Source organism: Bufo gargarizans, chromosome 8 (assembly GCF_014858855.1).
Source record: "Bufo gargarizans isolate SCDJY-AF-19 chromosome 8, ASM1485885v1, whole genome shotgun sequence".
Lineage (NCBI taxonomy): Eukaryota > Metazoa > Chordata > Amphibia > Anura > Bufonidae > Bufo > Bufo gargarizans.
The window spans coordinates 61,482,770-61,497,069 of record NC_058087.1 but is presented as its reverse complement, the minus strand read 5'-3'; the positions used below and the strand labels follow the sequence as shown (position 1 = coordinate 61,497,069).

Here is a 14,300-nt window from a genome sequence, read left to right as displayed (position 1 = left end):
AAATGGATTTCCACATCTGAGACTGTCTGCTGGGAATGTGCATAGTCACGCACAGCTGTCCTAGAATGGAAATGCTGCATAATGAAGAGGTGATGTTTTCTCAAGTGGCTGCTAAATATCCCATCAGATACAGGGCCTTGTAAAGGGGGAAGGGTGACAAAACACAATCAACTTCTGAAAAAGTTGGAAGAAAATTTACATAATAGACCCCTCTCCCACCTTCCCCCCAGGTGAGTGTCTGATATAGGGAAATTAGCTTGCGAGCCCCACTGGATACAGGGACTGATGTGAACGGTGATCTCCGTACAGCATAGGTTGTCAACATAAGAAACAACGTAACAAAATCATGTCAAAAGTTGAAGTACATATTTTTAGTTTTACTTCTGGTTCATCTTCTAAGTGGAGGAAAAAAGGAAAATTAATATATCTTAGATTTTTTTTCCCCCAATGCAAAGAAACATTTTGAGGAGTTCTACCTTGGTTACCTTTAAAGGGAACCTGTCATCTGGATTTGGGGTATAGAGCTGAGGACATGGGTTGCTAGATGGCCGCTAGCACATCCGCAATACCCAGTCCTTATAGCCCTGTGTGCTTTTATGGTGTAAAAAAAAAGCGATTTGATACATATGCAAATTAACCTGAGAGGAGTCAGAGCTTGAAAATATGACTCTTCTCTGGTCACACAAGTAAGATATGACTCATGTTAATTTGCATAAAAGCCGGGAAGTACAAAAATGCATAATACTTATTGAATCCGTCTGCAAATGAAATGCAATGTATATGTTTAGAAACGCTCAGCGAGGGTAGCATAGTAGAGGCAACAGGTTCCCTTTAAGGAAACAAAGGGATAAAACCTCCCTGGATGGTACTTACTTCTAGAAGTACAGGTAATGCGCCCGTTCCCCTCTCCCAAGCATGTGCAGTCCACCATCATCCATCCCTGATAAGGCTTCTCCCAGGTTTGTCCCACCACGTAAGAAGTGCCAGCGGCATTATCATAACATCTCTCAGCTAAAAGACAGAAAAAGGGCGAAATGTTATGCCTTTATTCCTTTCTCCTTCTAGAAAAGCAATAAATGGGGAGGAAAAAAAAACAAACAAAAATAAAAATAAAAAAAAACACACCCCCTACAGGTCCACACAGTGGTGTCCTGGCTGTAAAATCTAACTATACATCTCCATTACCAAACTTCTCTATTCATTACATTTTTCTGAGATGTTTCAAAGACATCTGACCAGAACAGTGAAATGCATTTTTACCACATTCTATTTTAGTGTTGCAGTTTTACACAAACTCTGGAAAACCTTACCTACTGGTTTACAGGTCCATTCTCCTTTGCCATTACCAAGGCATACACACTCTAACATATAGCCTCCAGTTTCATGGGGTCTGCGCCAAGTGTCTCCAATCTTGTAGGACTGTCCACCCTCATGACAGCGATCTATAATGAAACTTCAGTTAACTGGTGATCACATTACTAGAGCACTGGCAAATGGAAAAGCAAAACCTGTAGTAGTAGCAGTAAAGTACAGTTATGTTTTAGACATGACGTCCTAAAAACAACAAATATGGTTAGTAACCACTTAAAAATATATTCAAAATGTGCCTCTGGAGGACCTTGCTAAACTAGAGGATCTGCTGGTGAGCTTTATGGATCAGAGAACGACAGTAAGGCCAGGTCTACAGGACGACATGAGTCACATGACAATTTTTATAACGATAGTCTATGGTGTCACACTACGACATGCGACAGTCACAGAAAAATCCATTTTGAATGGATTTTTTGCGACTGTTGTGTAGCAGCACGACACCATAGACCATTATAAAGAGTATCACGCGACATTGGTGCAACAAAAGGTTGCGTGACAAGTGTCGTCGTGTAGACCTAGCCTAAGTCATGTAAAACGGACTAGCATTAGTAGATTTTAATAAAAAATAAAATAGCAACATCCTACTATAAAGATTAGTTCTAGGACTTGTCTCATGCATTTAAACACAGGAGGTAAAAAAAAAAAAAAAAAAAATCCACTTTGAGTGAACATCTGGTTTCATCACCTGAACTGTCACATTAACACCTTTATGCCCTTGGCTATACAAAGGGAAGGGATTTGCATGCGACATTGGAATCCCTTGACATGTATTTGCTTGCAGCCAAACAAATTGTTAATTATAGGCAACAGATGCCATTTAAGATTGGAAAAGTATTGGCTCATTACTTGCAATGGTGCAACTGATCCTCCCTCTTCCAGCTCCAATGCAAGTACAGTCCCAGATCATGCTGTCCTTGGGTCGCTCATAGGTCTGCCCAACACGATATGTTCCACCAGTGTACTTGTCAAAGCAACTTTCTTCAGCTGTTTAAGAGATCAAAAGAACCAGGTCACTTAGTGCTGCCTGTTACCATGTATTCAAGCTGGACATATGAGCCGAGGCATACATTTCTAGTAAGGAGATTTGGATTCCTACTCACCTTCTGGTTTGCTCTCACAATTGAAGCCTCTTCCACCACCATAGCAGGTACACATCAGAGTATTTCCCAAGTAGGTACGTTCCCATTGCTGTCCAATATTATAATACAGTCCATTATCATAACAGCCCCCTGTGAAAATAAAGTAACATTCAATTATTTTACATTTGTAAGAAATTCAGAATATTAAAAGGGGTATTCCCAACTTATAAAGGTCATGGTATACCATGACCTATCCTCAGACCCCTGCCGATCAGCTGTATGAAGAAAAAGGCGCTCACAGTGCACACGTGCCGTCTCCATTACTGCTTGCTAAAAAACAGCAGGAAGAGAACAAGAGCGCACGGTGCGAGTCTTCTCTTCATACAACCGATTGGCGGGAGTCTGACACCCGGCACTGCCGCCAATCTGATACTGATGACCTATTCCGAGAATAGGTCATCAATGTTAAAAGCCTGGAAAACCCCTTTAATCTACCCATTCAAGTTTGAGGTTTTAATAATGTTATCAGTGAAGGTATCACTTCACCTATAATGCTACAGGGCTGTGGAATCAGAGTAGATATAGGAAGACATTTGAGTCAGTAGAAATGTACTGACTACAATCCAGCTTTAAATCAAATGTATAACATGACGGTAAAGAAAACACCAAGAAGCTCGATGTTACCAGGATACTACTAAAGCCTGTTGATGGTGTATACGTAGAACGGCTGTCTAGACCTGCACCAAATTTAAAGGCGAAAACGAAGAAACTGAAGCTCGTAAACGTCCAATGGTAAAAAATATACTTTATCAATTACACAATCAGTGGATGATAAAATACCATAAAACAAGGGAAGTAGGGAGCACAGATGCCATCCCAGCTCTACAGTGTCAAAGAGAATCACAGCAATGAATAAGCATTAATACAATTAGCATGAGTCCCAGTATAAAGCATGGCAATTACCAGAGTGACGCAAGTATGGTGGGTAGTGACCAGGAGGTATTCCACACACAACAACCTGCAACCGAGGCGGTAGTCTGAACCCGCTGGACCTATGTCCCACCTATATAACAGTAAGCCAAAACAGAAGATGTAATAAAGTGGACTCACCAAAAGTGACAGCGACCTGGATACCTGGGATGGCGTTACCCCGACCCGCGTTTCGGCGTACCTTGGTCAGGGTGTGACAAAGGTACGCCGAAACGCACGTCGGGGTAACACCATACTCTGGAGGAGATTGCTACATGTAAATACACCAATGATCTCAATCAGCAAGCAGATTGTCAGAAGGAACGCATCCTTCCCAGCCATCTGCTGTAATTTTGTGCTGTTTAAAAGGGACCTTTAAACTCTAGAGCAGGTGAGCACAAAGTTTTCTGGTTGGGGGCCACATTGTCAGACTGAACCAACGTCAAGGGCCAAAAATTAAATTTAAAGGGGTATTAACTGAAATACTGTATTTATGGCATATTGAACATACAGTATATACCATTAATATCTAGTTACAGTTCCAGAACTATGGAGTTGAAAATACACTGTACCTACACCACATGGTAGATGTAAAGTGCTATGACTTATGCACAGGGATAACTCATCGTGGGGTCCAAGCGCTGGGACTCACTCTGATCCTGAGAACAGGGAATAATTTTGAAAACTTGGCACAACCCCTTGAAGTGACACAGTTCAGGTGAGTGATGCTGAAAGTTCAGGGTAGTTAAACCTACAAAACTGTATGTACAATTCCAGACAAAGCATCAAGAATGCTGAAATATTTCTTGCTAAAATCCACTAAGTAAGGGTATTTGGAAAACCCTATACCAGGGATCGCCAACTTCTAGCACTCCGGCTGTGGTGAAGCATGCACAATTGCTTGTCTGTTCTCAGATCTCACATAGAAGTGAATAGAGCACGCTGGGAGTTGTAGCTTCACAACAGCTGAAGTTCAGAAGGTTGCTGATCCCTGCCCTATACACGAGTAACTAAGTTGGGGGTATACACATCACCTCAAGTGTATAGCTAATGAGATCTTAGGAGCCATTCTTTCTTCCAGAATGCGACTGGTGGTCAACATGGCCATGTTCGGCCTAGTCCGCTGTATAAATAAATAAATAAATACACAGTCTTAGCTGGATCCTATGGCTTTAAGCAAAACAGGGATTCATTTACCCAAATGAGTAGACCAAGATACATCATGAAAATTCCACCTAGAAGTCTTGATCTGGTAGAAGCATTCCAGCTTTTATCTTCAAGGGCTGTCCTCCAAAGGCTTGTATAACAGATAGCCATCTCTCCTGATCATTCCCCCCCATACAAGCCTGTAAGTGATCTCAGAGAGGGGTGAAAGCCACCATCTCTAAAGATAACAAAGGATTGGGTGCTGAAATCCTACACCTCATTCCTCTCTTCCAATTGAGAGTTGGGAGCGTCCCATGCAAATTCGATTGTTGTTCAGTCCCACCAAAAAGCAGAGGGCTCCGCCATTGCCAGGATCTTAGACTGTTATTTTCAATAACACATGGGTAGTACTGCAGATAAGGAATCCAGATCTCCATTTTTTATTTTTTCCTCAACTTTCAATTTTTAAACCTGTGCAGAAATACGTGTGCACGAGTCCTGTCCATTATTTTGGCATGGGACAGCAGTCCAGACTGTTATAAAGCGCAGAGAGAGGCCAGAATTGCGGTGACAGATTCTCCTTCATGTGTATGGGGGCAGCAATGGCTCAAAGTTGGTGGGAGTCTGGAGGGGGCCCCTGAAGCCAATCACTAGAACGGAGCCCAGGTTCCCCCTGTAGAGTACCAGCGCTTGGCTTTCTCCAGCAGCCTCACACATTCAGAGGAACCCCTGCAGTTAGAAACCTGACGAACAGACACTTTACTCTGTGTCAACCCCTTTACATTTTGTTGCTTTTAACAAGGACAACTTTTCTCCAGCTAATGGTTTGCAAGAAGAAAAATATTGAGATCTGTAAGGAAACGTTCCCCCGAAAAATCATTAATCTACTTCAATGCTTTGGAATTTTGTTCTATTTACATAAATTCATTTTTCAAACCACTGAAATTTTCGGATTCTGATAACCATGTCCATCACTACAACAATTGTGCTTCCATCGTCATTTTCAGACACATTATCATAGTGCAAAACATACTGCATGTGGATGTGTAGAATTCTGTTCTCCCATTCTCCTTCCCTTGATTCCCATCCCTTGGCTTAACATGATTTTTCACACTAGTAACATACACAAATAGTGCATTCACGTGATCGTAAGCGTTCTGCGGTCCGCGAAACACGGATACTGTTTACATATAGCAATTCATGGTTATGGACACATGCACCGCTCTGGCGGTGACATGCTACTTGTGACCACATCACTGCTGAATCCAGTCATTGGCAGGAGCGGAGGTGCATCTGACCATGGCCAGCTGGATACAAAGAGTGGGAACTGGAACATGGAGACAGTGGATGCAGTGCGGAGGATCGGGGTGGCGTGGGGCAGGCGAGTGAATCTTCTATGGCATGCTGCAGGCACTTGGTTATATTAATAAAATAAAAGCCACAGTATTAACAGAAAACCCCTTGAAGCTGGCCATGCACACCGTAGACAGTTCCAGTAGGACCAGACTGCAATCTAATGGGTATGGGCAGATTAATATCAAGCTTGTATTTGTACAGGGGGGGGGGGGGGGGGGGGGGGGAATCCGGCTAGAAAGCCATTATTCAGCCAGCCTTGGGAGTACAGCCACAAATTTTATTGCTATTAAATAGTAATCATTTTATTTCAGCCTCAATGGTAGATTCCAAATGTGTGCTGTATTTGGTCATTACTTCTACCACATGGCAAGGGGCTGGGAGAACAAAGGGACTGCCTTAAATTGCAGCACTTGCCCTGTAATTACATCTAAAACTGCTTTGTGAAGTGACAAAGGTGAGAGAAGTAGCACGTTTTCATTAGCCTGAAGCCATACAAAGTAATGACAAAGGCGCCTATGATGTTTACCACCCCATAGCAGCGCCTCGCCCATCATTCCACATTTTCAGCAGCCTTCTACGATTTTTAGACCGTAAAACCCTCTGTAAGGCAGTATGTATTTTGCAGTCCACAAAAAAAATAAAAAATAAAAATACGGATGACGTCTGTGTGTGTTCCATATTTCGCGGATCGGAACCGCTGGCCCCTGATAGACCAGTACTATCCTTGTCCGTAATGCGGACAATAATAGGACATGTTCTATTTTTTTGCGGAACGGAAATACAGAAATGGAATGCACACGGAGTAACTTCCTTTTTTTTTTGCGGACTACAAACACACGGAAAGAATATACGTTGTGTGCATGAGGTCTAAAAGTGGTGCCTGCTACCCAACTAGAAACCAATGAAGTGTATGGTAGATGTGCTGTAATTTACATTACAAACAAGTTTATATTTCGACTATTTATCTCCACAGCGTTTGAGATCAAACATACTTCATAAGTGTGTGTTATGACAAGCAAACCGCAGAGAATGTAGAAATAATTCTGTGTAAGACAGATAAAAGCCGCACATGAGTGGTTACGTCTATGTATAACCAATCATGGTCAAAAGTGGCAGAACTGAGACACTTCATAAAAGATAAGCGGCTAAAGCTTTAAAGATTTTGCTAGCATACAAAACATTATCACCCACTCCCTTGGGTACAAGCTTTCCGTTTTTGCTCCCTCGTCTTTGACCCACCTCCTACTTGACCTACAGAATCTAGGAATTTCTGGATAACGTATAAACAATTTAGGTTTTATCATTTCATTTTACAGCTTTGGCATAAAAAGGGCGTTTCAACAAGATCCTTTGTCAGGTCAGACTTCATAAAGGAAAGATTGAGAAGGGGCATTCAGCAACTTAAAGGGGGCTCATCGCTAGGATAGGCCACTATTGTCTGATAGGTGCGTGTCCCAGAGGTTGAATCCGCACCTCTCTCTAAAACAAAGCTGGCAAAGTGGTGGCCAGCCGGCAGTGCCGGGTCTGGTCACCACCATCGTTTCTATTGGTCTGCCGAAAATAGCCGAGTGGTGCACTCGGCTATTTTTGGAATCCCCATAGAGATGAATAGGAGTGCACCGCGCTTGCACTGCCACCGCTTCCATTCACTTCTACGGGGCCCGACTCCAATAGCCGAGGCAGCACTGTGCTAATTTTGGCGTCCTTATAGAAATTAATGGAGGGCATCGTGCATGCAAGGTGTGCCCTCCTTCACTTTGTCAACTGGGTTTACGAGATAGACAATGGTAGTCATATGCCCCCCATTGTCTGAGATGGCAAATCCCCTTTAAACCTAAGTCTATACATGGAACCAGGGGGCGCCTTTCCATGTGGATTAAGGATTAGTGGTCTGGTGGTAGAATACTTGCGGCTGCAATCACATACTGAAGCATGCTCCGTCATGGCGTGTTAGTCTTTGAACAATTTATGACACAGAATGACTAATTCTTAATGTACAGGAAAACCTCTTTGAGGTGACCGTCCACAACTGCACTGAAAACTGGTCTTCTGGGGGTCTGTTCAATAACAATGACCACTTTATGCATAATATATGTTGGAAGAGGAAAACGGTCACAGGAAATATGATTTGATACGAGGTTTGTCTTCTAAAAGAGGGGGTCTGCTGGAGAAATCTCATTGTGTCCGTCTTCTCAACCAATCCTTTGAAGGTTGGATACACATACATAAGTCAATCCATTCAGGCGTCGAACTTTTGGTCCATTATGCAAGCGTACTGTGCAAACACAAAATTACACCTTACAGAACTGATGGGAAGAGATGGTCATTTACACATCTGATGCTATAAGATCCACTGAGAGTTGCCCTTGGATAGGGAGATGGTGGTAGTATACAAGATCAGACTGTAGGTGGAAGACGCGGGGGTGACCTACAGTCCTAAACAAGGAATACTTCATTTGTTTAATCAGGAAGAACAAGCTTACAGGGGTTTACCAAGACCTAGATATTGATGACAATTTAGGCCATCAATATAAGATCGGTCGGGGTCTGACACCCCATCGACTGGCTGCTTCGGACTGGTGCAAACTACATAGTGAATGGAAGGCTCTGTCTACTGTATAGTTGTCATCACTGGAGTACTGCAACTCCCATTCACTTGGATGGAACCTGTGCTGCAGTACCTCAGCGCAGCCACTATACCAGAGATGGCCAACCTGCGGCTCTCCAGCTGTTGCAAAACTACAACTCCCAGCATGCAAAGACTGACTTACAGCCAGGCATGATGGGAAATGTAGTTTTACAACAGCTGGAGAGCCGCAGGTTGGCCAGCCCTGCACTATACAGTTGTACTACATAGCTGTTTTAGTCCAGTCACTGAGTATCATATGACCCATCCTGACCGGAAAACTGCTTTACGTCCCACTATCCGTTTCTGGGGTCCCATGTACTGTATATCAGTTGTGTCCCATATTCTATGAGTACCATGTACAATATTAAACACAGGCTGAACACACAGAACAAAAAGACAGACAAGTCTACTTTTGTACCTTCAAATTGTATATGCAACAAATTAGCACAAAGACTGGTTTCCAACAAACTGACTGCGGCACTTTTATTTTTTGCAAACCCACTTACTGGGCAGAAAGAATACTTGTCTGCTCCTTGCAGCTGGGTTCCCCTGGTCAACATCCGCTTTGAGGCTGCTGCAGTCAATCACTGGCTGCAGCGTTGAACTACTCCCCCAGAGACAGGTCAATTGGTCATGTGACAAGGGGAGGCAGGTCACCGCTGCAGCCAGCAATTGGCTGCAGCAGCATAAAAGCAGACCTTGAGAGTGGGGGACCCAAACTAGGCAGCTGAAGACTGGAAGCAAAAAAGCAGGGACCCAGGGGAATTAGGAAAGCATGCTTCCCTTTTGCTAAAGTGCCCAAAAAGGTGGCCAGCCCCTTTAGGGTCCATTCAGACGTCCGTAGTGCATTGTGGATCCGCAAATCCCCCATAGAAATGCCCATTTTTGTCCGCAATTGCAGACAAGAATAGGACATGTTCTATTTTTTTCCGGAGCCGTGGACCAGAAGATCGGGGGCGCGCTCCGGAAATGCAGAGAGCACATAGTGTGCTCTCTGCATCCATTCCGTCCCCATAGAGAATGAATGGGTCCGCATCCGTTCTGCAATTTGCGGAACGTATGGGGACCCATTATACGGACGTGTGAATGGAGCCTTAACATCAGGTCTTACTTCGTCAAAAATGATCACTGGATGTAATATGGAAGACGACTACAAAGAGGGGAAGCTTTTTCCTTTCTACATTTAAAAAAATAATAAACAGCTTGCAAATACCTGCAACCTGGTATTAAAAAAAGTCAGTCACAAGAGATTCTTTTTAAAGGAAAAGCCTAGACATTGTGTATTTTTATAGCTCATTACTTAAATATCCACGCGGAGGAGAATAGTCTCGTCTGGAGCAGAGGAAATAACAGTCAAAAGACATAACAAAGACTCAAACAAATGTTTAGTTAATACGTTTATATGTTATAACAATAAGAAAAAGGTCACCGAGGCTGCAGGACTGGAGGGATACAGTTATAAGGTCATATCCTATACGCTGCTAATGTGGACAACGCAAACCAGAACCTCTCCTAGTCAGATGTTGGTCCTCAACCGTTATGGGATCATCTAAAGACAAGCACCTAGACAGACATGTCACTTACATGGGAACAATTTTACAGGAAACCATAAAACTCGGAGTGGTCCTCGTAATCAAGTCTTCTTTGTTATTCACAGGAGGGATAGAGAAGTTACTGTAGGCTTTACGAGGAGGTTACTCTTCAGGAGTCCTCGTGCTTGCTTTAGTGGCCAGACAATAAGATCTCCCATACACATTAACAGAAAGCCAGCAAAAAGTTGGTTGCCAGATGCAAATTAGCATTGGCCATTTGTAGAGTCTGGATTTATCTGGGGTCTGTTTTCTTAAGATCCAATCCTTTTCCAGTCTATGGACTTTGCCAATCTCCATAATTTACTGTCGGATCACAGCAATTATCTCTTAAATCTGATAACACTAATGATCCCACAGGAAACCATGAGCGCGAGACTGATTACTAGTGACCAACAGATCTGATTCCTAGTGGGAACACATAGGGCCGATTCACACCAGTCCAGGAAATGCTGCTCGGGAGTCAGGCTCTGGACCGACCGCCGCTCCCCTGACCCAAACTGACTGCATCATAGCGTTTTATGATTTAGTCAGTTCCTAGCCAGTCTGATTATGGGTCTAGCATACTGTGCTCACATCATCACGAGTACAGTACAATAGACCAGCAATCAGATGGAACTGACGGCATCATAAAACACTATGTCGCTGAAGGGATACAGGTTCTCCTGTCTGTGGTCACCTTATGTAAGAAGGGGATTATAACACACATTGCTAAAATTTGTCACGCCTTACACACTAGAAGGCTGGCATTATAAATAATTGCAAAGTTATATACAACCTCAACACTTTTTGGCTCATTTACACCATAAACTTTTGGGATTTTGACACAATTTACTCCAGTGGGTGGGAAACTGGCCATGGTAAGGGTACCTTTACACTAGCGTTTTAGTTTTCCGGTATTGAGATCCGTCATAGGGTCTCAATACCAGAAAAAAATACTTCAGTTTTGTCCCCAGTCATTGGCAATGGGGACATAACTAAACAGAACAGAATGCTCCAAAATGAATTCCATTCCGTTTAGTTGCGTTCCCAGACCGGAGAGCAAACCGCAACATGTTGTATTTTGCTTTCCGTCCTGGGATGCGGAACAAGACTGATCCGGCATGACTCCCAATGCAAGTCAATGGGGGCGGATCAGTCTTGGCTATGTTAGAAATAATACAACCGGATCCGTTCATAACGGATGCAGACGGTTGTATTATGAGTAACGGAAGCGTTTTTGCTGGACCCTGCCGGATCAGGCAAAAACACTAGTGTGAAAGTAGCCTAGCCTGTTGAGCCGACGTAAAACCCAATCCATCAACAGCAACTGTCTCAAAACGTGTTGCGTTCTTACTCCATTAGGCTGCCTGCACACACTGCAGATTACACGCAAAACTGCGCGTAACAAAAAAAGCTACGTAATAAGGTACCAGCAACGTGAAGGAGATTTGACAAACCTCATGTATGGTTTGTGTGTCCATTCTCCATCTATGCCAGAAAGCGGCCGGACCACAACCAGACCCATTAGGGTCAACGAGGATCTGGCGGCGAATTACAGAATCGCTGGATCCAGCAAAATCCGTAATGAAGCTCTGTCGGAACAGCCTGCCGGATCTGCTGCCTTGAAGGCATATTACCGCATAGGTGTTAAATTGCGCCACTCTGCATTTTTGCAGTTTTACTGACTTTTTGCGGTAAGCGCACCAGCGTCAGATGGCAGCTGAAAGTCTATGGAAAATATGAAACACAGAACAAGTCGCGCTGTGACCCCATTTATTCCTATGGCAGCCCCGCTATACTGCAATACTTGGGCGTGCAACAAGCATCACACCCAAAAACATTACTGTGTAGCAGTACCTTAACATGCATCATATGCCTATCCCCCTACCACTATAAATAATGCAGAATAACTGCACGCAGTACGGGAAGGAAAAAAAAAAACTAGCAGTTTTCTATAGTGTTTTTGTGAGGAGAGGGGGGGCGGGGGTAAAGGAGCTAAAGATGAACTCAATTTAACAAACTGTCTACAATAGTATAAATAGTTGGCCAAATTAGATGTTAAAAATGTTGCACATCACCCCCCAGGACATTTTCACATAATAAACTAGTGTGCGTTTACCCAGCAATAGCCCAGCTCGCTGCAAACCGCACACAAAACAAAAGGCATCACAATGTGAATTGATCCTTACTCTGAGTGGAGGTGTCCGCAGCCACAACCGGTTGCAGAGTTTGCTGTTGCTGTGCCGGTGTATGTGCTTCTGCCTGCCCGCGACTTTTCACCCTCTCAGAAGGCGCAGCTTGTACCGCAGCGGTAACGCACAGGGTGAGGAGAAGCCCTGTTAGGGGCCCTCGTGCCATCTTAAACGGAGGTATATAGGGGGCAGGTAGTCAATAAATAGTAGCGGCAGGTCACTGGCGCATTTCCCAGTACGAGGAGCTAAGAGAATAGCAAAGCGAGCGTCACCAATAGCCAGGAGTGGCTGCTGTGCAAAGCGAATAAAGCGGCTCCGTGCCGGCCGGGGTAGAGGACTCACTGCAGCCGCGCAGTATATATATACACACACTCCAGACAACAAGCGGGGGCGCTCGCCCGGCACATCGGAGCGCTACCATTGGTCTGCTCGCGGTGGTGACGTCAAGGAGGGCGGGGTTTCTCTGCTATATAAAGTGTGGGAGGCGCGCAGCGCGCTCAGTGTGAGGGGTTTGGGGCGCTGCTTTGTGGTGTCTCTGCAGTTACCGATTTGTTATCTTGAGGGGTTTTATCTTTATTATTACTTACAGGCAAAAGGTCTAATTAACTCATCTCTGTTCCGTTCTATGTCCCCTCCTTGCCGGCTGTGGGGAGGTTTTGGATTATAGATAGAAAGTCCCTTCATAAAATCTCATGTTTTTTTGGTGATATTTAGCTACTTGCACTTGAGGGTTGTTCAGGAACCACATGAAGCACTTTGCATATCACTTAGCCTGGGTTCATCATGATTTTGCCCCATATTTAATGTACGGATGCAGTCGAGCTGAGAAAATGGCACAAAAAGGTTAAATAACTATTTTAATGTATTTCAATGGCTTTGGTCACAAGATGTTATCAGAGTCTGTATATGCATGACGTACGTTAGAAGGATGTCATACAGCGGCATCTGTCGCCATGGAGCTCCGTTATTCAGAGGATGTGTTTACTCTATAGGTTATTTTTTTTACTGGACTGCAGGATAGATAAATGCAGTGTACTACACTTTTCCATCCTATTTTTCCCCAATGTATATTAAAGGTGGGATAAAAATGTAATGTGAACACACCCTCAAATAGTATTCTTGGTATGGGAAGAGGTGCAGCAAGTTCCTCGCTCGTTTTTATTTTTTAATAGAGTTGGGCCTTATTCCCATGTCAAAACCATGTGTGGGTCTAAAACACAAAACAAGTGCAAATCTTTCCATTATAGCTTATTTCTGTGGTTTTGGCTCACAATCACTGGTGGAAATCACTGACTGTGTGAATAAGGCTCTAGGGAGAAGCATTGTACTGTACAAAGTAAAGCTAAGTTCACACTTCAGTTACTGTATTTGGTTACTTATTTCCATCAGTTGGGGCTTGTTTATTCGACCGTGACATGTTTTGCGGTGCGCAAAACACGGATGCTGCCCGTGCGCCTTCCGTAATTTGCGGAACAGACGGTACGGCCCATTATAGAAATGCCTATTCTTGTCCGCAAAATGGACAAAAATAGGACATGACTTATAATTTTTGCGGGGCCACGGAATGGAGCAACGGATGCGGACAGCAAACAGAGTAATGTCCGCATCTTTTGTGGCCCCATAGAAGTGAATGGGTCCACACCCGAACTGCAAAAAATGTGCCTCGGATGCGGAACCAAACCACGGTCGCGTGAATAAGGCTACTTTCACACTAGCGTTCGGGCGGATCCGTTCTGAACGGATCCGCTCATAATAATGCAGACGGAGGCTCCGTTCAGAACGGATCCGTCTGCATTATATTAGCAAAAAAAAGCTAAGTGTGAAAATAGCCTGGGACGGATCCGTCCAGACTTTCAATGTAAAGTCAATGGGGGACGGATCCGCTTGAAGATTGAGCCACATTGTGGCATCTTCAAACGGATCCGTCCCCATTGACTTACATTGAAAGTCTGGACGGATCCGCACGCCTCCGAACGGCCAGGCGGAC

General features: G+C 44.0%; 1 protein-coding gene across 1 annotated transcript in view; it reads right to left on the bottom strand.

Moving 5' to 3' along the window:
* The window catches only part of FN1 (fibronectin 1), a 57,871-nt gene extending 45,211 nt beyond the window's left edge, over positions 1 to 12,660 (bottom strand). The window contains 5 exon segments of the mRNA XM_044303390.1: positions 874 to 1,011; positions 1,311 to 1,442; positions 2,218 to 2,355; positions 2,472 to 2,600; positions 12,311 to 12,660. Of these exon segments, the coding sequence (XP_044159325.1) occupies positions 874 to 1,011; positions 1,311 to 1,442; positions 2,218 to 2,355; positions 2,472 to 2,600; positions 12,311 to 12,479 (706 nt within the window). The 5' untranslated portion in view covers positions 12,480 to 12,660.
* Between the last annotated feature and the right edge of the window lie 1,640 nt (positions 12,661 to 14,300).